Source organism: Dryobates pubescens, chromosome 10 (genome assembly GCF_014839835.1).
Source record: "Dryobates pubescens isolate bDryPub1 chromosome 10, bDryPub1.pri, whole genome shotgun sequence".
Classification (NCBI taxonomy): Eukaryota; Metazoa; Chordata; class Aves; order Piciformes; family Picidae; genus Dryobates; species Dryobates pubescens.
Genome location: NC_071621.1, coordinates 27,361,420 through 27,385,012, shown reverse-complemented (window position 1 = coordinate 27,385,012; position 23,593 = coordinate 27,361,420). Strand labels below are relative to the sequence as shown.

At 42.1% G+C, this 23,593-nt stretch overlaps 1 protein-coding gene across 1 annotated transcript in view; it reads left to right on the top strand.

The window, feature by feature from the left end:
- DDX10 (DEAD-box helicase 10) overlaps positions 1-23,593 on the top strand; it is a 192,189-nt gene that overhangs the window by 38,212 nt on the left and 130,384 nt on the right. Inside the window, exons 11-13 of the mRNA XM_054164752.1 lie at positions 1,640-1,727; positions 2,317-2,405; positions 14,202-14,655. Coding sequence (XP_054020727.1) covers positions 1,640-1,727; positions 2,317-2,405; positions 14,202-14,655 — 631 coding nt within the window. The remainder of the gene's footprint in view (positions 1-1,639; positions 1,728-2,316; positions 2,406-14,201; positions 14,656-23,593) is intronic.

Here is a 23,593-nt window from a genome sequence, read left to right as displayed (position 1 = left end):
GTATGTTTGCTTATTTTCTGTAGGTGCATACAAATAGTTATTTTTTTGGTGTTAATAGAAAATGAAATCATTAACTTACCTCTTTTTTTTCTTCTTTTCTCCCCTTCTTTGAAGATGAGCAGTATTTACCTGTGTTGCCTCATCGAGTTTTATTTAACTTAGATGTATTCTCAAGAACAAATACAGCTATGACTCAACACTGTGCTTTGACATTCCCTCTAGTTGCTATGGAGCAAATTTCTCTTGACCCAGCTGATTTATCTAAGTGCCTGTTGTCCTGGGATTTGTGGTTCTGGTGTGACCTTAAACTGTGCTGTAGCTGTTGTTAGCTGTCTGATTGCAGCTGCCATTGAGTGAAGACAAGGCAAAAAGACACTGGCTTAATTTAAGTGCCTTGAGGTCATCTTTTATTAACTTTTCCATACTAAACATCAATCCTACACTACTTTGGACTGCTGTTCAAGTAGGGGTGTGAACTTTTTGTTTGTTTTGTTATTCATACTATCCTTTCTTTACTTTTTGTGTCTTATTTTGTACTTGTCATTCTGACTTTATCTCAGTGTGTTTGTTTTCTTTTTATACTGGCCCTCAGTTCTTCTTTAAGCTTTCTTCTGAAGCTTTAGGTCATTGTAAATATGTTGATTTCTTCTAGCCAGCCTTTTTATCCTTCCTCCTGTCTTTCCACTGAACTTGTTGCTTTCTAATGCAATTTGGTGTTAAGCTAGCCACTAAACATGATGCACAGCAGCAAGAACCAGAATAAGAAATCTGGTAGTTGTGCATCCATTTTGACCTCTGAGGGGTGACCTCCTACCATGTGTGATAGGTTGTCTGACACACTTGGCTGGCACTAACAGATCAAAACCAGAAGTAGATAGATAAGAAAAGATCTGGGCAAATAAACCTAGAATATTATAGGTGTGAAACTTGGAGCCTGGGAGAGGATTTACATAATTTACTAGGTTTCATGACATTTTCTATAGTAGTCACTGGTTTTTATTCACCTGATCAGTATCTTGAGGAGCTCTTAAATCTGTTTAATCTCCATGTCCTTTTTTTTTTTGCTCATCTGGCTGTAAGAGAAAAGTACTTAAATTTCACTGTTCCCAGGGCAATGGATCTTATTTGAGCTCTCAAAAATACTGATTGCTCTCTCAGTATAAGGTAGTGCTATAATTTATTATGCTTATTCTGTATTTCTTCTCAACATATTATAAATTCAGTAAGGTATTCACTGCTGATTTTGGCTTTGTGTAAATTTTACCACATTCACTGAAAACCAGATCGTTTTATGCTTATTAAAACAATGCAAAAGATGTGAAGGTACTCCTGAGTGTTTTTAGAACAGAATGGAATAGAATAGAATAAACCAGGTTGGAAAAGACCTTTGAGATCATCTAGTCCAACCTATCACCCAACACCATCTAATCAACTAAACCATGGCACCATCAGGTCTCCTCCTAAATACCTCCAGTGATGGAGACTCCACCACCTCCCTGGGCAGCCCATTCCAATGGGCAATCACTCTTTCTATGAAGAACTTCTTCCTAACATCCAGCTTAAATATTTTACTTAATAGCTGCTTTCTTTTGCATATTCTAAGAGTTAAAGCTGTCTGTCTTTATTTTTTTTAAATTAGAATTAATCCTGAGAAACTTACAGACATCCAAAAGAGGATGCAAGCTTTCTTGGCTCAGGATCAGGAGTTAAAAGAGAAAGCTCAAAGGGTAAGTTATCTGCTTCACTATGGCTCCTGAGGCACGCTAGTTGATTAGAACTGCTGCCGAAATAATTGACCTGCTAATAAATGCCCTAGCAGCAGTGTGTGGAACTGCTAAATTGTTCTAATGGTATGAGTTGAAACAATAATAATGTATTAGCAGTTTGTTGTAAGTATGTCTGTGTTGTAGCCTGTCTCTGTTGCCCTGGGCTCACAAATAGGCTTGTGATGCTAATGCCACCTGAATTACTGCTGTTCTGCCAAAGTTAAGACATGGGTAAGGACATATTTATTTTAGTGTCTTGGGTATGAAAGTAGTTTTTATTTACTAGTTACAGTTTATCAGCTGTTTGAAAGTTTTTACTCTTCTCTTTGAGTCTCTTCCCAGCTCTTTGAGATCTGAACCTGGGGTGGAAAAGCTCCATGGACCAGTACAGGCTAGGACCAAATGGCTGGAAAGCAACTCTGCAGAAAAGAGCCTGGGCAACAGGCTGTCCTAATGGACAACAGGCTGAACATGAGCCAACAATGACCCTTTGCAGTAAAGAAGGCAAACCACCCTCCTTTTTGTTAAATTCTTCTATTTCTTGTTTCAGTGTTTTGTATCCTACCTGCGGTCAGTTTACCTAATGAAGAATAAGGAAGTATTTGATGTCTTCAAATTACCTCTAGCAGAATATGCCCTGTAAGTATGATCAACTGGGACAGTGAAAACTGTATATTGAGGAGTTTTGCAGCTGGTGATAGCTTTAAATAGCTATTTTGACATGCTGATATGTTAACACAGAGAATCGGTCAGTCTTATAATGGTTTTACAGTTCCATATTTATGTTGTGAGTTGGCCTATTTTTGAAGACATTCTAACTAGAAATTATGTGTAAAAACAATCTATCTCTAGAGGGAGAAATAACTTACAGCAGAACATCTGCTATAGACAATTGAAGACAAAACTTGGGAAGTAAAAGGATGGAAAACAAGAAGTTTTGGTGTTTGTTTTGTTTTTGCTTTTTAAGACTCACCCTTCAGCCTCATAGCTAAATGCCAGCCTTTAGAGTCCATAATTTACAAATAAATGGGAGTATCTAAAGATGATATCTTAATGTTGCTCTTTAACATCTTTATTGATGACCTGGATGAGGGCATCGAGTCCATCATCAGTAAATTTGCTGACAACACCAAGCTGGGGGCAGGAGTTGATCTGCTGGAGGGTAGAGAGGCTTTGCAGAGGGACCTCAACAGGCTGGACAGATGGGCAGAGTCCAACGGCATGAGATTTAACACCTCCAAGAGCCAGGTTCGGCACATTGGCCACAACAACCCCATGCAGTGCTACAGGCTGGGGTCATAGTGGCTGGAGAGCAGCCAGGCAGAGAGGGACCTGGGGGTGCTGGTCAATGGTAGGCTGAACATGAGCCTGCAGTGTGCCCAGGCAGCCAGGAGGGCCAATGGCATCCTGGCCTGCATCAGGAACAGTGTGGCCAGCAGGAGCAGGGAGGTGATTCTACCCTTGTACACTGCACTGGTTAGGTCACACCTTGAGTACTGTGTCCAGTTTTGGGCCCCTCAGTTTAGGAAGGATGTTGACTTGCTGGAATGTGTCCAGAGAAGGGCAACAAAGTTGGTGAAGGGTTTGGAACACAAGCCCTATGGAGAGAGACTGAGGGAGCTGGGCTTGCTTAGCCTGGATGAGATTCAGTGGTGACCTTCTTGCTGTCTACAACTACCTGAAAGGAGGTTGTGGACAGGCAGAGGTTGGTCTCTTCTCCCAGGCAACCAGCACCAGAACAAGAGGACACAGTCTCAGGCTGCACCAGGGGAGGTTTAGGCTGGACGTTAGGAGGAAGTTCTACACAGAGTGATTGCCCATTGGAATGTGCTGCCTGAGGAGGTGGTGGTGTCACCATCACTGGAGGTGTTCAGGAGGAGACTTGATAGGGTGCTTGGTTGCATGGTTTAGTTGGTTGGGTGGTGTTGGATGATAGGTTGCGATGATCTTGAAGGTCTCTTCCAACCTGGTCTATCCCATCCCATCCCATCCCATCCCATCCCATCCCATCCCATCCCATCCCATCCCATCCCATCCCATCCCATCCCATCCCATCCCATCCCATCCTGCAGTCTCATTATGAGTGTGATTTGGACAATGCTCCTTGAACATACTTTACTTTTCAGAAAATTCACTGCACTTGGTAAAGATGAAACACCTGCACTGGGCTGAATAGCATCTACTTTGCAATGTCTCTCTTTTGTCCCTACATGAACCATTCTACATTTTGTATGGGTGGGGAATTAATTTTGACAGATTGTCTTTACACATGACAGCCATCTGAGGTTGTTTTAAGACATGAAGTTTTCAAATAATCTCTTGGGATGTAGGGTAGTCAAAAAGGGACAGGAAGATGCTCAGATGCATGGTAAATTAATTTTATGTCTCTGGAATTTCATACACAGAAGACTTAAGTCTTCAAACTTGTCAGCATGTGGCATAATGAACTAAAATGTGACAAATTACCAGACAATAGAACACCTGGTCTTCCTGTGCTGTGCTGCAATTAACATGATGTTCTTTAAGGTACATAAGAGTATTATCAAAGATGCTTTCTAACCTTACTGATTGAGAAATTTTTGCAAGGGAGAACTAGGAGAAACTTGAAAAATTTCACTACCCCTTTACCTGTGTGATTCGTCATCATCTTCAAAACTTTGTTGTTTGTTCTTCTATGTTGAATATAAGAGGTAGTGGCAGAAGATTAGGCCTAAGAGGGATCATGGAGTCATAGAATTGTTAGGGTTGGCAGGGACCTCAAGGATCATCCAGTTCAAACCTCCCTGCCATGGGCAGGGACACCTCACAGTAGATCAGGTTGCCCAGAGACACATCCAACCTGGCCTTACAAACTTCCAGTGATGAGGCTTCTGCCACCTCCCTGGGCAACCTGTTCCAGTGTCTCACCACCCTCATAGTGAAGAACTTCTTCCTATCATCTAATCTGAATCTACCCATTTCTAGTTTTGTTCCATTCTCCCATGTCCTATCATTACCTGACACCCTAAAAAGTCCCTCACCAGCTGTCTTGTAGGCCCCCTTAAGGTACTGGAACGCCACAATAAGGTCTCCTTGGAGCCTTCTCTTCTCCAGACTGAATAGTCCCAACTCCCTCAGTCTGTCCACATAGCAGAGGTGCTCCAGCCCTCTAATCATCCTCATGGCCCTTCTCTGGACACACTCCAACACCTCCAGATCCTTCCTGTAATAGTGGCTCCAGGACTGGACACAGTACTCCAGCTGTGGTCTCACCAGAGTGGAGCAGAGGGGAAGAATCACCTCCCTCGACCTGCTGGCTGTGCTTCTCTTGATGCATCCCAGGATGTGATTGGTTTTCTGGGCTGCAAGTGTACACTGGTGGCTCATGTTGAGTTTCTCATCCACCAGCACCCCTAGGTCCTTTTCTTCAGGGCTGCTCTCAAGCCAGTCCCTGCCCAGCCTATATCAGTGCCTGGGATTGCCCCCACCCAGATGCAGGACCTTGCACTTGGTCTTGTTGAACCTCGTGAGGTTGTCATGGGCCCACCTCTCCAGCCTCTCAAGGTCCCTCTGGATGGCATCCCTTCCCTCCAGCGTGTCTGCTGCACCACACAGCTTGGTGTCATCAGCAAACTTGCTGAGGGTGCACTCAATGCCACTGTTCGTGTCACCAACAAAGGTGTTAAACAAGACTGGTCCCAGTACTGATCCCTGAGGGACTCCACTTGCCACTGGCTTCCACTTGAATGACCACACAAATGTAACTAGTGTGCTAAGAAGGCAGTTGACACATGGTAGTAATCCTGAGTTTTTGCAATTCCAGTCCCTCTTTATGGATTCCATGGCATGCCATTGAGGATCTGATACTGATGTGGACAGAGAAATCTTGTCTTCTCTGGCCTCTGTTTCAGGATTTGGCCTTCATCAAAGTTAATTCTAATCCCAGCTTTGCAAGGCTATTATCAAGTCATGGAAGAAACCAGACAGTTGTTTGGAGAAAGTTGGAGAGGTTTAGTGACAACTGTGAAATAGGTGGAAGCATAATCAGAAAGAAGATAATATATCTGGGAGATAATTTGGGGATTCTGCTCCAAATGAACAGTTTCTTGACGCTCTTCGTCCCCACTTTCCAGATTCCTAGTCTACCTAAGAACACCCCACAGCTTGCTGGCTTTCAATTCATTGCACTTCCACTGAAGCAGTGGATCAGTCAACTTAATTTATCTGGAAGCCCTTAAAGTCTTGTGTGCTTGAATCCTGCATCCAGAAGCAACCTTGCTTTATGCTCTGCATACAAACTCATGGCAAAACCTGGAATAAGAAGCCTTTCTTCCCTTTACCTTCAGTGTGTATTCTCTGAAAATGTGTATTCTCAGTCTTTCTGTGAAGATTCAGTGCTGGCTTGATAGATATTACTCCACTGAAATCTTACAAAGCAAATAGGCTACTTAATGCCTTTATCAGGTTTTCATTTCAGTCTGTCAGGCTGTTGCCCACTTTATCTGTTGCTCTCTTGCCTGGTATGTCTGTGCACTGAGATTCTCTTAAACGCTGAGTCTGCAGAAAGGCAGCAGTCTTTTTGATTTCTATATAGTATATAAAAACATTGTATATCTAGAAAACAGTAAATGTATTGGAAAAGTGTGTATGTGCATATCTATACAGACACAGATTCTAGAGACTGATCACTTCTAAGATGTGGTAATTTAGTATTCTCTCCAGTATCTTCTCATTACAAATTGCTATCAAGAATAATTTGCTGGAGCAAGACCTGCCCAGGCCTTGTTAACAGAGGCAGCCTTTAAGATTGAAGGAGAACCTTGAGGCTTGCATAAAAGAGGAATTTTTCTTTTCATTGCAAAGGGCAGCTTTGAAAACATAAGAAAATGTAAACAACAGAGTGGAAAGGAATAATTGGTTAATCTGGCTTCCTGGATAGGAGACAGGGATTTGAAATGTTTCACTTTGTGGGCACTTAATTTTGTTAAATATGAACATATATACATCAGTGTCCATAGGCAGATCATAACAGTTGAATGTGCTGGATAGACAGGTGAGTCACGACTTTCAAGATGTTGCCAAGGAAGGTAAATTCCTCTGTGAATTTCCTCATGTCTCCTTGGAGGAAAGCAGCATATTTTTCTCTGTTTATCCTTGTATTGGTATCTGCAGAATAAATAAAGCAGCTTGAAGCCAAGTTATTTGGGAAATGTTTCATACATGCAACACCTGCTAATTTTGCAAGTGTTGTTTACACATCAGTGTTACAAAACAGTAGGTAGCTGCAGATGCTGTCAAGTCTGAAATGGATAATACCAGGATACCTGATCCATCTGTCCACATCTGTCCTCTTACTGCTTTCCCTCTTACATGGAAAGCACCCACTGCACTCTTATTCCAGTTCCCCTCACTGTGAATGTAGGCTTGGGCAGAAGGTTTCATTCATTGTCTTGCTCCATCTGCCATGAGCAAATGCAGGCCTGCCCACTGTGGCCCCCAGGCAGGGCTTATGAGAGGCTTTGCACATCTCATCCCTTTGTTGGTTCTTGGCTCTCCTTTTCATTGCCCTTATACTCAATTTCCTACACTTCAGCCTCCTTCCAACTAAAAAGCTTGCTCCTATTTACTTTTTCTCAGTTACTTCTAGTAACCTGTAACCAGACTTAGTATCTTTCATGCTGTTACATAGTTAATCTCAGCCTTATGCAGTATTACTCATACATGGACCTCCGTATTGCTTCCAACACTCTGTCGAGTTTGGGCATTTTGCACACAACTTCCCCTCAATCACTTGCAGATCCAGCAGTCCCTTTCTGAGCTTTTTGTAACTACTTCTGTAAGCTTCTGAGCTTTCTGATCCCGCAATACGGATCTCTGAAAAAGCTGCAGTCTCCTCTTTCAAAGTCCAGGGTCATTAGTCTCTTAGTCATCATCCTTGTTTTAGGATCTTGAACTACCTTTTCTCATTTTGCAACCAAGCATGCTGCTGACCTTCACTCACCTTAGAAGTAAATGTATTTTCATATGCATGAGTAGCAATTCCAGCAGAGTGCCTCTCAGAGATGGCTAATCCAACTAACTTGGGGAAATGGTCTTTAATGCATTCTAGAAATCTTCTGTGGTTTGTGCTCTGCTGTGTTGCCCTTTAAGAGAGTGTCATGATGGCTCGTGTACCAAGAGTGCCAGGGTCAGTAAATGCAATGTGGACATTCCTGGGATCTAGACAGCTTAGACAGATGATAAGGCCAACTGCCAGGTTCTGCACTTGGGTCATAACAACCCCATGGTAAGCTACAGGCTTGGGGATGCATGGTTGGAAAGCTGCAACCTGGAGAGGGAGTTGGGGATATTGGTTGATAGTTGACTAAATATGTCAGTGGTGTGCCCAGGTAGCCAAGAAGGCAGATGGCATCCTGGCTTGTACTAGAAACACTGTGGCCAGCAGGAACAGGGGGGTGATCATCCCCCTGTACTCAGCACTGGTGAAGCCACACCTTGAATATTGTGTTCAGTTCACTGTAAGGGCATTGATGTGCTGGAGCACATCCAGAGAAGGACAATACAGCTCATTAAGGACATAGAGCACAGGTCCTGCGAAGAGCATCTGAGGGAGGTGGGTTGTTCAGTCTGGAGAAGAGGAGTCTGCGAGGAGATGTCATCTCTCTAAAACTACCTTGAAGGGAGGTTGGAGCAAGGAGGGGACCAGCCTCTTCTCCTTGGTGACAAATGACAGGATCAGAAGAAATGGTTACAAGCTCTGGGTTTAGCCTGGATATGGGGAAATATTTCTTCACTGAAAGGGTTATCAAACATTGGAATGGTCTTCCCAGGGCAGTGGTAGAGGCACTATCCCTGGACGTGTTTAAGCAGCGCGTGGACCTGGTACCTGGGGATATGGTTTAGTGCTGACCCTTCAATACTGGACTGGATGATCTTGAAGGTCTCTTACAACCTAATATATTCTGTGATTTTGTCACTCTTCTAAGTGATTGGATTCCAGCCATGACATCCACTTTGTTGGCCTTCTCTTTGATCCTGACCCATAAACTCATGGCTAGCTTGATTCTCATTATTAGTGGAGTGCCATGCATTTGAGCTCCTTAACGCAGAGGGCTAAAGCTGGCTAGTGAAATAAATGACACAGCAAAAGTAATTTCTCTGTTTATTTTGGTTATTATTCAGACCATCTGGATAGTCTATTACATCAGATTTGTGTCATTTCTGTTGATTTGACTTCTGTTTTCAAATGGTTGTTCATACTGTCTTCTGAAAACATTTTAAATGTTAAATGTAGATGCAGCATACATTGCAAAGCAAGTAATACACATTTCTCTTATTGAAATAGCTTCTGGGAATATTTAACCTTTTTCAGGCTATTTTTATCTGTCTGAACCAGTTCTGCAGTGAAAGAAATCCCTGTCCTGTGTTTTTCTATGTTCAAATCATTTTGAAGAAGTTAACTCATGGAATATGTCTTACATTTAGTGAATGTAGTAACGATGTAGTAACTAGCATGAAGCACTGACTTGTGGAAAACTGTTGTGCAGCAGTTCTGCAGAGCCAACCTCACTGTTTACAGCTGGCTCATATTTCAAAAAGGGCTGGAAGTCTTCTAGGTGCAGATTAGCAACTCCTGTGAAACTTAAAAACTAGAAGATTTCACTGGTCTTAAATTTCCTGTTTAGTTTGGTTTGTGCAAAGGCAGGTCTTGCTGTGAGTGTCTACTGTTCCATCTTTTTAAAGAGTTAAGATAGATGCCCAGTTTTTCGTTCAGTCCAAGTACAGGCATGATGAAGGCTGGGAACAGACTCTGTAGAAGGGCTTGTAGCCATAGGATGAGGGGCAATGGTTTTAAACTGGAGCAGGGTAGCTATAGATTGATCATAAGGAGGAAGTTCTTTACAGTAAGAGTGGTAAAATACTGAAACAGGTTGCTCAGTGATGTGGTTGAGGCCCTATCCCATGAGACATTCAAAATCAGACTGATGTGGCTCTGTGCAGCCCGATCTAGTTGGAGGTGTCCCTGCTGACAGCAGAGGAGTTGGACAAGATGACCTTTGAGGGTCCCTTCCAACCCAATGCAATCTATGAATCTGTAAAATTATGGTGTTAATGTAAACCTACTCGAGATCTTTGTACAAGCATTAATTAACAAACCTCAGAAGTATTTTAAGTCTGATACACCATTTATTTGAATTAATTGTAAGAAATGTTTACTAATGTTTGATTTTCATTATTCAATAGCAAACAAAAGTGGTGTTCCTAAAGCCATCTAATGGTCTTCAGAGTTTTACACTTCTAACTTAACCTCCTGAGAATTTTTGTCAGCTTGCTTTGAATTGAAAGAGTTACCTGACCATTGTCGGTGTTTGCTTTAGTTACTTCTTTGCATTCCCTGATCAATGTTAGAGAACGATGATATCTGGCCACCTTGTTGTCTGCTGATGAATAGAACTGTCAGCTGTACTTCTATTTATATTAGCAAGATAATCTCTTTTCAATATTGCTTTTAGAAGCTGATTTAAGATGTGTTTCTGGAAGAGCTTGCTCCCAAGAAATTGTTGCACTTCACACCAAAATATGAACTTTGGTTGTTCAGCTTAATTTGTGCTATCATTTAAAAGCTATCTTAGTTGGAGGACTACACTTCCATGTTAGCATGTTTTTAGTGGGTTTTTTGTCTGTCTTCATAAGAAAACCTTGCACATTTCTTATTCTAGAATAGTGCGTGAAATGCTAACTCTAAAATCAAAGAAGAGCCGTAGCTTGAGTTGGAGTAGGGTTGTGGTCTGAGCAGCATCTAACGAATTAAAGAAAACTAATATTGCCCTTTCCAGTTGCTAGAAAGAAAAGCTGTTTTCATGTATTCAAGTTTTTTTAAATATGACTAGACTCTAGATGTAGCAAATGATTAAGACACACATTCTGAAGAAAGATAAATATTACATATGAGGAAGCTTTTAGCCATAGTAGAATGCATTTCTCCCAAATTGTTCTCCATTTGGACTATGGTATGGAAAAGAATTGTTCTCCATTTGGAATATAGTATGGAAAAGAGGCTCTGAGGACTCAAACCACTGACATTGATTTGAGAATGTCATTGAAAGACATTGGGCATTGTTTATACACAACTTCATTTAAGCTTATCTGCTATTACTTTCTTACCAAATTTGACAGTAACACCTTCCCTCTCCCCTAGATCTGAGGCCTGTGTTCTTTTGCTTGAGATGCAGTTTGAATTCTGATAGCACTGATCTTTTTTTGGTAGGGCTGCTAAGCACTGTAGAAAAATGGACCTACAATAGCTGATAATAAATTTTATGCAGTGAGACATCAGTGTGGAACAATCTGGCGGGTAGTGGAACGACAAAACCTGTGTTGAAGTTTCTTCCACATCATGGGCTACTCTTTTTCACTGTTTTTTTTAACTTCTGTTGTGGAGAGAATAGTTTCTTCAGCTTGTCAGACTTCAGTCTGCAGCCATGATCCTGATCTTTGATACTAACACTCGACACACAGAGTTTGCAACCGTGCATAGTGTGTGTTTGTCTGCGTGACAGCCTACTTGCAGTAATTTGTCAACAGCTGACAGAAATACTTTATGTAGAATAATGTTGTGGAATCTGGAAAAGCAAAAGAGTGTTTCTTCTGCAAAGGATTTGTTTTGCTACTTTGATCCCCCTGTCAAAGAGTTTGCGCATTCATTGACGTTGCAGCAGTCTCTTTATTCGTGTTTTACTGTGCCTGGTGTTAAGGCCCAATTCCAGGTTTGAATCTCCTCCAGCTGCTGCAGTAAAGCATTACATCTGCTTGCTTTGATTATTTTTGTTTCAGTCAATAGGCCAAACTTTAACACATGGTTTCGTTGCAGAGGTAATTACTGTTAGTTGTCAGACAGAGAAACAAGTTTCAGATTGCTGGTTGCTCCAATTTCAGTTCCCAAGTGTGTTGTGTTCCCCTCACAGCAGTGCACTGTCAGTAAATGTGCAAAATACACTGGATAAGGGCTTCCTTTTATAATTTTTTTCATAAACTTCTATGTGCTTTATTATTGCTGTAATCATTTGTAGAATAACATCACTGGCTTATCAGAAATACTTCAACAAAATTAACTTTGCATTAAAATGAAGACTTCATATATTGCAAAACTTACTCCTCATCCTAGCAGTGTGGGCTGCTTTTTTGGGGTCTGTGTCCACTTTTCTGTGTTTCAACCTCTGGCCAGTGCCAAAAGTGCCTTGTTTAACCACAGATGTGGTTGTGTTTGGGCTTTTATTTGTTATTTAAGCCAGGTGCCTTTCCTGCTGAGTAGTCTATGTCATTGACTGCCTTTAACACTTCAAGGGTCTCTGGGGCCTAGACTTTACTGTTGCTGCTCTGCAGTATCGTTTGGATGCTTCATGGACTGTTGGTAATTGCATTTCTGCTAGGGAATATAGATTTGATTTTTTTTCTTTCTCCTTTGACATAACCAAGGCTTCTTTATTCAGAGCTGACTGGTGGAGAGAAGGCATAAAGCTGTCTACTTGAAATGAGCAGCACTGAGAAGAGAGGTGGTATATAACTGCAGAATCTGAATTGCAAGAGTCTGGTCTTTTATATGTCTATGTGCATATGGATATACATAGCCATTTTATTTGTTTAAATACTCCCTTGCTAAGTGTCTGGTAAACTTGGAATGGGCTGCCCAGGGAGGTGGTGGAGTCACCATCACTGCAGGTGTTTAAGAAGGCACTGGATGTGGCACTTGGTGCCATGGTTTAGTTGATTAGATGGTGTTGGGTGATGGGTTAGACTCCATGATCTCAGGGGTCTTTTCCAACCTCGTTAATTCTTCTCTTCTCTTCTCGTCTCATCTCGCCTCTCCTCTCCGACCCTCTGCGACCCTCTGCGACCCTCTCCGACCCTCTCCTCTCCTCTCCGACCCTCTCCGACCCTCTCCTCTCCGACCCTCTCCTCTCCGACCCTCTCCTCTCCGACCCTCTCCTCTCCTCTCCGACCCTCTCCTCTCCGACCCTCTCCTCTCCGACCCTCTCCTCTCCGACCCTCTCCTCTCCTCTCCGACCCTCTCCAACCCGCTCCTCTCCGACCCTCTCCTCTCCTCTCCGACCCTCTCCAACCCTCTCCTCTCCGACCCTCTCCTCTCCGACCCTCTCCAACCCTCTCCTCTCCGACCCTCTCCTCTCCGACCCTCTCCTCTCCGACCCTCTCCTCTCCTCTCCGACCCTCTCCTCTCCGACCCTCTCCTCTCCGACCCTCTCCTCTTCTCTTCTCTTCTCTTCTCTTCTCTTCTCTTCTCTTCTCTTCTCTTCTCTTCTCTTCTCTTCTCTTCTCTTCTCTTCTCTTCTCTTCTCTTCTCTTCTCTTCTCTTCTCTTCTCTTCTCTTCTCTTCTCTTCTCTTCTCTTCTCTTCTCTTCTCTTCTCTTCTCTTCTCTTCTCTTCTCTTCTCTTCTCTTCTCTTCTCTTCTCTTCTCTTCTCTGCATTATCAGTTCTGTATTGTGATTGTAAATGTGGCTATGTTCTCTGCATTCCTTGCACAGTAGCAGTGTCTCCCCACATCTTTTATTTGCCTAATGAGAAGAGCCATTGTGAAGGAGACTTAAATACTGTGGTGTTTTTTTTTTATTTGGATTTGGTGTACAGTACTGGTGTGCAGTAATAGTTGGCAATTACAAAGTTTAGTGAAGGCAAATAATCTGTGTTCCTCTGCAATGCTCTCTGTTATTCTTGCTATACAGTATTTTTGCTTTGTGGCTGATTATTTTCACTTCCTGTGGAGAGTAGTAGTAGAACTTTGAATTGTTGTGAATAACTGGGTAAAATAGTGGTATTGTTGGCACTGTTAGTTAAATATTCTGTGAGGGAAAAGCCTTGCTGTAAAGGGATGCAGAGAGGTGATATTTCCTTCAGAGGAGAAATATTTCTTCCTTAGCTTTTTCTGTAATTAGTCCTTTATCCATGCTGTGTTTGTTCATCTAATCTCTCCATCACTGCAAGATGGTGAGGATGATATTCTGAGTGCACATCTAGCAGTGAAGGACGCTGACAGAGATCAGTGCTGTTCCAGTCCTTGACATTTCTTCAATACCTAATTTATATTGGTGTTTCTTCTACCATATTTTACTGTGAATCATAGATAATTTGCTCTCTCTTGTCTACAGTTTTTGAGGTTCTTTGTTTGCTTTTTTTATTCCCGGGAGGATTTGTAGTTACAAATCTTCCTTGAGAATTCTCAGTTATTTCATCTTCCTTCCTCTCCCAGTGCTGCATCTTTTAAGGTTGTCAGCCTGTTGTCAGCCAAATACTGTTTTGTAAATGAGTTGGCCCAGGTTTATCACTATGAATTACAACCATTAAAATTGAATCACTTGAGCCATCAGTGAAGGCTTCTAATTCGGTAACATTTTATGGATCTACCTTTCATAGTAACTGATTTGTTTCATTCCATGCTTTAGATCACTCGGCCTTGCAATGGCACCTCGTGTGAGATTTCTTCAAAAAGTTCAGAAACGGCTGCCTGTGAGTGAGGCAGCTGATGGGACAGATCACCTGAAGGAGGCAGAGCAAAATACAGATACCCTCTCCTCAACAAACGAGGGAGGAATGGAGAAGCATGGGACTAATTTGAATGGAAAAGTGCCTGTTAACAAAACAAAGGAAAAGGAGAGAAGGAAAGAAACTGAGGAGTGTTCAGCTTCCAGTGAAGCTGAGGAGAGTGGTGAGTCTGAGGATGAATCTAAAGAGTTATCTGAGGAGGAGGATGAAAAAGTTCCTGCACCAAGTGGGATACCAAACCCAGACACCATGCAGTTCTTTGAAGATGATGATGACGATGATGATGCTAAAGATCTTGATTTGCTGACAGTGAAACGACGGAATGTTTTTGGTGTGGAAGATAACCCAGCACTGGTAAGTGCACTTCTTACAGCGAGGCTCATGAATCTTAATGATTTTGTATTGGATATACTCCAAGTGAGGAGGAGGAGAAAGCAGAAAACTCTGCCCTTAGAAGAATACTTCCTTGAAGTCAGATGTGTTGTCCACAGGTCAGAAGTGCTCCCAAAGGAGAAGTGGTGTGATTTTACGCTTTTATCACTTTATGTGATTAGCATAAAGTTTTATTTGCATAGCGAACATCCTTGCAGTTACTTTAATTTATGAATAACCTGATTTGAATATCTAGGAAATGTGGAGAGTTTTAATTCTTATGATTTACTGATTCTTGTACCTCTCCAAATAGCTGCCACTTCCAGTCATAATTTCGATGCTATACCGCAGTGCCATAGCGCTGGGAAGCAAATTGAAATACATGATGAGCCATTTCCCGTAACAAATGATCTTTGCAATAATGTAACCTTCAAACCATTATTTTTACTTTCAACAGGACCTGTGCTATTAGGAATTAAGCCAGTATCAGAGAAAGTGAGAGAGGGTGCACACACTTACGGTGAAGCGTGGTTATAAAGGCTTATTAAAAGTATTCATGTAGATCTTTCATTTCCTTGTCAAGGAGCTTTATAGTTCAGGATTTCTCTGGGCTTGGTGTTCTGAGAAATGTTATTTTAAACACAGTGTTACAGTAAGCATAGTTTGGGGTGTTTGGGAAATTATAAAGCATATAGTGGATTTTTTTGTTGTGGTGGGTTTTGGGAATTACCCCCCTCAACAGGAGTTTGGAGAATTACCTTCAAAATAGATCACCAGACTAGCACAGAAGGTTTTGGAAGCAAACGAAGCTATATTTACAAGCAAACTAAAATCTAGGAATGTGAAATGCAATGACTATGTACAATATATCTGTATTTACATGTGTTTGAAATTTATAAACGACACAGAGACCCCTCTGGACAAAGCCAGGGGGCTGCTCAAAGCCAGGGGGCTGCTCACAACCTCTCCTCTGCCGTTCCCCTTCACCTCCGCCCCCCCCCACCCCCCCCCCCCGTCTAAACAGACAACAGTTCAGCTGGTATTCAAGGTCAGGAAAGAGATAAGGGAGCAATGCATAAACAGAGAGAAGAAGCGAAAAAAGAGATGGAATAGTTTATGCAACTGCTTTTTCTCCACATTAGGAAGTGAATAGAATGACACATACCTATTTGTGTTACTGTTCTGTGTCCAACGATCATTTATTTACCCTTTTACTCAAAAATGTCCAGAAAGTTCCTATTCTTGTTTTTGCAGTTCAGAACTAGGCAAAAGTTCCACCTTCAAGCCACAACATTTGTATATCCTTAACCATCTAGAAACAATATATCTTTTGTAAAGAGATTCCAGTGAAGCAGCCATCTGGTTTAGCAAGATTGTTTTCTGAACTGGTATACATGCCTTCTGTTTTGAGTGAAGTATTTCTTTTTCCAATGGGCATCTTAAATCTTTCTTTTTCTGTGCAGTTATTTAATAGCACAGGGCATTTGTCATGAACTTACTCTAATCATCCTACCAGCTGCATTTATAAGCAGCATCTTTCCTTTAGTATTTAGCAAAGTGTATAATCTAGTTTTATCAGCCTTGTCAAAGATGAGCAGTTGCACAGGAACCTAATCACTATCTGCACTCTCTTCTCTTCTGTGAGGAGGTGCCACAGATTGCCATCTTGTCCAAGAACAAGGGGAAGAGGATGCTTCTGGGATTACCTTTCTGTTCCTGTTATTCTAAGCCTGAGCTGTCCTGCCTCAGCAGAGCCACTGCCGGGCAGGAGCATTTATTAATATGTTTTATTTTCATGTAGAAAATAAATTGCTGGTTTAATAACAAAGTGGAGCAAAGAATTTATGCCTCAGTTGAAGAATGGTTTTCTCACAGCTTTCTTATTGCTCCCACAATTTTCCATGCTGAAATACACAGAGAATTTCATGTTGGTTTTATTTGTCGGAGAATGATTGGGGAAAGTTTGTTCAGGAGGTGGTGAAAGGAGAAACTTTGATGTAGAAGAGTGAAGGAAGAGAAATGTTATGAAAAGTACCAGTAATTTAAAAGTAATTCAGAAACTCACTGGCTACTTTTAAACAGTTTTTCAGTATTAAATGTAGGTGACTTTATGCTCAGGCAAGTCCCTCTGCAGCCTTCCTATAGGATCACTTCAGGTCTTGGAAGGCAGCTATAAGGTCCCCCCAGAGTCTTATCTTCTCTAGACTGAACAACCCTAGCTCACTCAGCCTATCCTTACAGCAGAGGTGTTTCAGCCAGCAGCTCTGTGTCCTTGGAGCAAGTGTGTAATTGTCTAATTGGGAGATTGTGAGTATGCCCACAAAGGTTGAATTCAGTTTGAATTTATGCTCTTAACTTGTGTGATTGTTAGATTCTGCAGCTTCTCTACTCTTACATTGTGCTTCTTGTTGACTGCAAAGCAGTCCCACTGTGACTGGTGAGCTTTAGGATGTTTCTGTAAATGGCAACATAGCATTCAGTTTCAATTTTGGAATAGCTCTTCTTAGAGATACCACTGGTTCCTCATTCTTGTGTCTTCCATGGAATATCCAGTGGAAGAATAGAATAGAATAAACCAGGTTGGAAGAGACCCTCGAGATCATCGTGTCCAACCTATTATCCATCCCACCTAATCAATTAAACCATGCAACCAAGCACCCTATCAAGTCTCCTCCTGAATACCTCCAGTAATGGTGACTCCACCACCTCCCTGGGCATTCCAATGGGCAGCCACTCTCTCTGTGTAGAACTTCTTCCTAACATCCATCCTAAACCTCCCCTGGTGCAGCTTGAGGCTGTGTCCTCTTGTTCTGGTGCTGGTTGCCTGGGAGAAGAGACCAACCTCCCCCTGCACAACCTCCATTCAGGTAGTTGTAGAGAGCAATAAGGTCTCCCCTGAGCCTCCTCCAGGCTAAGCAACCCCAGCTCCCTCAGCCTCTCCTCATAGGGCTTGTGTTCCAAACCCCTCACCAACTTTGTTGCCCTTCTCTGGACACGTTCCAGCAAGTCAACATCCTTCCTAAACTGAGGGGCCCAGAACTGGACACAGGACTCAAGGTGTGGCCTGACCAGTGCAGTGTACAGGGACAGAATGACCTCCCTGCTCCTGCTGGCCACCTGTTCCTGATGCAGGCCAGGATGCCATTGGCCCTCTTGGCCACCTGGGCACACTGCAGGCTTATGTTGAGCCTATCATCGATCAGCACCCCCCGGTCCCTCTCTGCCTGGCTGCCCCCCAGCCACTCTGACCCCAGCCTGTAGCACTGCATGGAGTTGCTGTGGCAAATGTGCAGAAGGAGGATAAGGACATGTTAGGCTGGCTCTGAGTAGTTCATGTGGTGGTGTGGTGCCCTGATCATTGATTGCACATGGGTCACAGAATCACCAAGGTTAGAAGAGACCTCAAAGATCATCAAGTCCAACCTGTCACCACAGACCCCATGACTAAACCATGGTCGATCTTTGTAATGAGGGAAAAGAACCAGGCAAAAAGAGCAGGGTTATTTAAACTGATGGTGGAGTAGAAGAGGATTTGCATGATTTTTATTTTGTTTTTTAGAAGAATGTCCATGCTACCCAACCTAACAGTGAAAGGTAGGTCGTGGTGTTAAATGAGACATCTGTGATGTTAGTTCATCTAATAGCATGACTTGTGGCTCGGTTCCACTCTTTCCCCTGGATAGGTGTGTATGCTGTTTCCCTTGTTTTGTGACAACAGATAAAAAGAAATATCTGTTCTCTGCATTGCTGTTTAAAAGAACACACCTTGGATAAGGTGAAAGACCTTGGCTGATACTACAATTTCATTCGAGCTTCTGAGCTTGTTTTTTTAAGATGTGCTCACTAGCTGCCCTAATGGAATTTTACTTACAAATACGTCAGGATTTTTAGCTAGTGATATAACTCATGGGGCTTATTTAGAAGCACAGTGTTCTTATGCATAAAAAGAAGGTCAGCTATATGCTTAGAGCCATTAACTGATATGCAATATTTAGCTGTTGTGTTAACATTATGGAAATTGTTTGTTTAAAGTGCATTTAGCAGTGTTAGCAGTACTGATGCTGCAAAGACTTTAAATGCTCCCTGGTTACAGACTATGTTTTTAATGTTAATTTTATGAAATTGCTTGTTGCATTTGGAAATGCAAAGGCTCTACTTCTTAAATTTAAAGCATTACTTATTTTGAGAACTGAGATTAAGAGTCCAGTAATTTTTTTCTTGGTTTTGTTGATGCTTTTAAATTTAGTCATCTTGTCAGACATACTGTCAGACTTGTCTTATGCTATCAAATTTTCTGCATAGGGAAGAGAATACCAAACTATTGAGCTCTTAAGATTGTAGTGACTCTCTCCATGTCCCCCCATCTCTTGCTGTATGAACCCTTAAAGCTTTTCAAGTGGGGTATTTACTGGATACTTGAAACAGTGTAGTAAACATAAACATACAGAGGGCTGCCTTAAACAGGACTTGCAGATTCCTTGGAGTTAGTCTGGAAGTGCCTGGTGTTTGAATATTGTGGTGATAGAGGATGTCATGTTTCTGTCTTGACTGCCAGCTTCCCTTGTAATCCAGTATCGCATACAATGAACTTTGCTTACTTCTCAGACACATAAACACTGCAACTGACATATTATGACCTTGTTATATGCATATTTATAAAAGTAGGAAAGAACAGACAAGGGTGAATCTCCCTAACTAGAGATGAAAAGAAGCAGAGAGTGACAGCTAGTTGTGATGTGGTCTTTGAAGAGAAAACGCATGAAGCAAGCGTTTAATATGCACCAAAGTGAGGACATAGTTCTCTACAATTTTCTTCTGTGATGTTGGGAAGAAAGCCTTTTACCCTCCACAAAAATAACAAATAATTTTCAGAGATGTGATTCATCCTGACTGCTTCTCTTACATTGGCTTTTCCTTCTGAATGGGATTTCTCTCCTTCTGTTCCATGAGAGAGATTTTCACTAATCTTATGTTTATATTCAGCTTCTTCTATGCAAAGCATTTTAAAATTCCTCTCACCAGCTCTTTGTAGCTCTTATTCTTTCATATCTATTCATTTTAAACAGATGACATTGCCTCCTTAATGCTTTTCAAAGCATAGCAAGATAGAAAATACCCAAAGGAGAGAATAAGCAAGGGAGCAATCTGCCTGACTCTGGTAGTAGCATTGTTTCCCTTAGAGATAGCTTTCTCTGCTCCTGCTGTAGCAGCGTGTTGTGTCCATGAGAGGAAAGGTGCACTGGGCAGCCTGCTAGCTAGAAGAAGAGCATTATTCCATGGAGACATGTTGCAAAGCTTGCATTCTGGCAGTGAATATATAGGAGTTATTTATTTTTAAGTTAAATAAACATCAGTACAATGATGCGTTATCTATCATAAATTCTCCTTTCTACACTATGGAAGTGCCCTAGGTTCTCAGCTTAGTAACAGTGTGCTTATGCATTTCTAGTTGAATTACAGCAAGTAATGATTTATAGGAGCTGCAGAATATTTGCATGCAAGTGAAGTAGGCCTACATTTGAACATTACCCAAAAGTGCTTCAAGAATCCAGTGTTATGGAAAAATACTTTTATTGGCCGTGAATGGAAGTGAAACCTGTTGATGGTACCTTGAAACTTTTTTTTATGCACAGCAGCCAGCCCAAGGCATTCCACAAAGTGGACAGAAGATTTACAAGAAATCATGTTTTCTTTCCATGTAATTTCACTAAGTTACAATCAAATCTTGTTTTTTAAGAATGTCTATCATAACCAAGTATTTATTCTATGTAATTTTAAAAGGTCTTGTCATTCAGGAGTGATTTTTTAAGCTACACAAATGGCAGAGAAAAACATTTATTTGTGTTGTTGGACAGCTTTTATTCTTCAGATTTGACATTGCTTTGTAAGTAGAACACTCATGACTTGCTTGCTGGATTAAACTATGTAACAGAGGCTTTTAGGACAGTCCATTTTTAAAATGGACAATCCACATTAAACTCCAGTTCTGTAGATCACTTATTGTTTTAATCTTTCTTCATTGCTCTTTCAGGTTTCATTAAAAATAGAATAGAATAGAATTAACCAGGTTGGAAAAGACCTTCCAGATCATTGAGTCCAACCTATCATCCAACACTATCTAGTGAACTAAACCATGGCACCGAGCACCCCATCCAGTCTCTTCCTAAACACCTCCAGTGATTGTGACTCCACCACCTCCCTGGGCAGCCCATTCCAATGGCAAATCACTCTTTCTATGAAGAACTTCTTCCTAACACCCAGCCTAAACTTCCCCTGGCACAGCTTGAGACTGTGTCCTCTTGTTCTGTTGGTGGTTGCCTGGGAGAAGAGACCAACCCCCACCTGGCTACAATCTCCCTTCAGGTAGCTGTGGACAGCAATAAGGTCTCCCCTGAGCCTCCTCTTCTCCAGGCTAAGCAACCCCAGCTCCCTCAGCCTCTCCTCATAGGGCTTGTGCTCCAAACCCCTCACCAGCTTTGTTGCCCTTCTCTGGACAGCAAATGTGCCTTTAAGGCAACATTCCAGATGCTTGTGCCAATCCCTGTGACATTTATGACAATTAAAAAAATAGGATTAGAAGTCTTCCTGAATTTACTTGTAAGCTATAAACTTTGAATGATTGGCTGCTACCTGCCTCTTAAAGTATGTGTGCAGCATAAAATTGTCATTCTAAATATCTTAAATCGTGTTTAAAATCTGAAGAGAAAGTATTACTTTTGAATTTTATTTGAATATCTGTCCTTACCACAGATCTTAGCTTTCTGTATCATAAGATGTGGAGTATGTAATTCTGATGTGCTGGGCTTTGCTTCTGTGGAAAATTTTATATTTCAAGGAGCTTTTATACTATTGGGAAAATAGATATTATACTGTATGGTATTTTTAATGCCCACATTCCATCTTCATGTCCACATTCCATGCTTCAGCCTTTACTCCTAAGACTGAACTCCCCTATAAATCCCAGAATCAGCTAAACAACCCCAGCTCCTTCAGCTGCTCCTAACAGGGCTTGTGCTCCAAACCCCTTACCAGCTTTCTTGCCCTTCTCTGGGCACATTTGAGCAACTCAACATCTTTCTTGAATTGTGGGGCCCAGAACTGGACACAATACTCGAGGTGTGGCTTAACCAGTGCTGAGTACAGGGACAGAATGACCTCCCTGCTCCTGCTGGCCACACTATTCCTGATATTGACCAGGATGCCATTGGCCTTCTTGGCCACCTGGGCACACTGCTGACTCATGTATGGATTCCTGTGTGACCTGTGCTAGATTCTGTGGCCCTGCTCTGTCAGGTTGGTTGGACTTGATGACCTTTGGAGGTCCCTTCCAACCCCCCCTAACATCCTATGATCCTGTGGGTCACTGTTGCTTTTGTTGATAAGAATTTGGTCTAGAAGAATGCTGGATGTATAAGGGACTTGCTTTGAGCACTTCTGTTACAATTCTTTGAACAGTACCTTCTCCTTTGAGTGAGGAAGGCTTCCTCAGGTCTGCTGGGAATTCACAGGTTACTGGTTTCTCCAGCTGGCTGCAATGTACTGCTTGTCTTCTAGATCAAGGGAGTGGCCAGAAGTTAGTAGTTGCTGCAGCACACTCCTGAATGAAGAAGTGACAGCTTTTTATTTTAGTTACTAACGCTGTGGGTTAAAAAGATTCCTTAATTCCATACATCATCTGAAGCAGCCTCACAAGCTGTCTTCACTCTGCTGAACCTGTTGAAGTGTCACATCGTTCACTGTCCTAATGAGAAGATCTTTTGCAAAATGTTTCTGTGGTTAACTGTGCTAGTTTGACACAGAACAGCAGTACAACACAGGCGTGAGGGAAAGTAGCACACACACACAAAACACCCTCTGTGTTGAGATAGTTAAGGGTTTAATATAAAGGAGATCACATAATGCACAATTACCTTAGCTTATTTGCAGAAAAAGTGCAGCAGAACACAGCTCCAAGCAGAAAGCCAGTGAGCAGAAACCCCCATGCCAGTGAGCTAAAAACCCAATCCAGGGAGGTGCTTCCTCATCCCTCCCTGTCTGGCTGCCATCCCAGCAGTAGAGAGCTGACACCCTAAATCCTAGAACCCCAAGAAAGCAACTGAAACAGGAAGCCTCTGACCTCAGTTTAGGAAGGATGTTGACTTGCTGGAGCGTGTCCAGAGAAGGGCAACAAAGTTGTGAGGGGTCTGGAGCACAAGCACTATGAGGAGAGGCTGAGGGAGCTGGGGTTGCTTAGCCTGGAGAAGAGGAGACTCAGGGGTGACCTTATTGCTCTCTACAACTACCTGAAGAGGGGTTGTAGACAGGCAGAGGTTGGTCTCTTCTCCCAGGCAAGCAGTACCAGAACAAGAGGACACAGTCTCAGGCTGCACCAGGGGAGGTTTAGGCTTGAGGTTAGGAAGAAGTTTTACACAGAGAGAGTGATTGCCCATTGGAATGGGCTGCCCGAGGAGGTGGTGGAGTCACCATCACTGGAGGTGTTCAGGAGGAGACTTGATAGGGTGCTTGGTTGCATGGTTTAGTTGGTTGGGTGGTGTTGGACGACAGGTTGGACATGATGATCTTGAAGGTCTCTTCCAACCTGGTCTATTCTATTCTATTCTATTCTATTCTATTCTATTCTATTCTATTCTATTCTATTCTATTCTATTCTATTCTATTCTATTCTATTCTATTCTATTCACAATTTGAACTTCAAGCCCCATAATACTTTGCTTCAGACAACACTTCCCTTTGGAAGCTGACATGAGGCAGGATGGTATGAACAGCAGCAGATTAAAACTCAACCTATGACACTGACTTACTGAACTACTTTGAAACTTGTATTTAACAATGTAAGTTTTGAACCTGTTCATTAGCGAAGATTTTTCTGGGACATTGATGCCCTTTTGCAGTGCAGAATGATGTGAGCAGGCTATAGCAT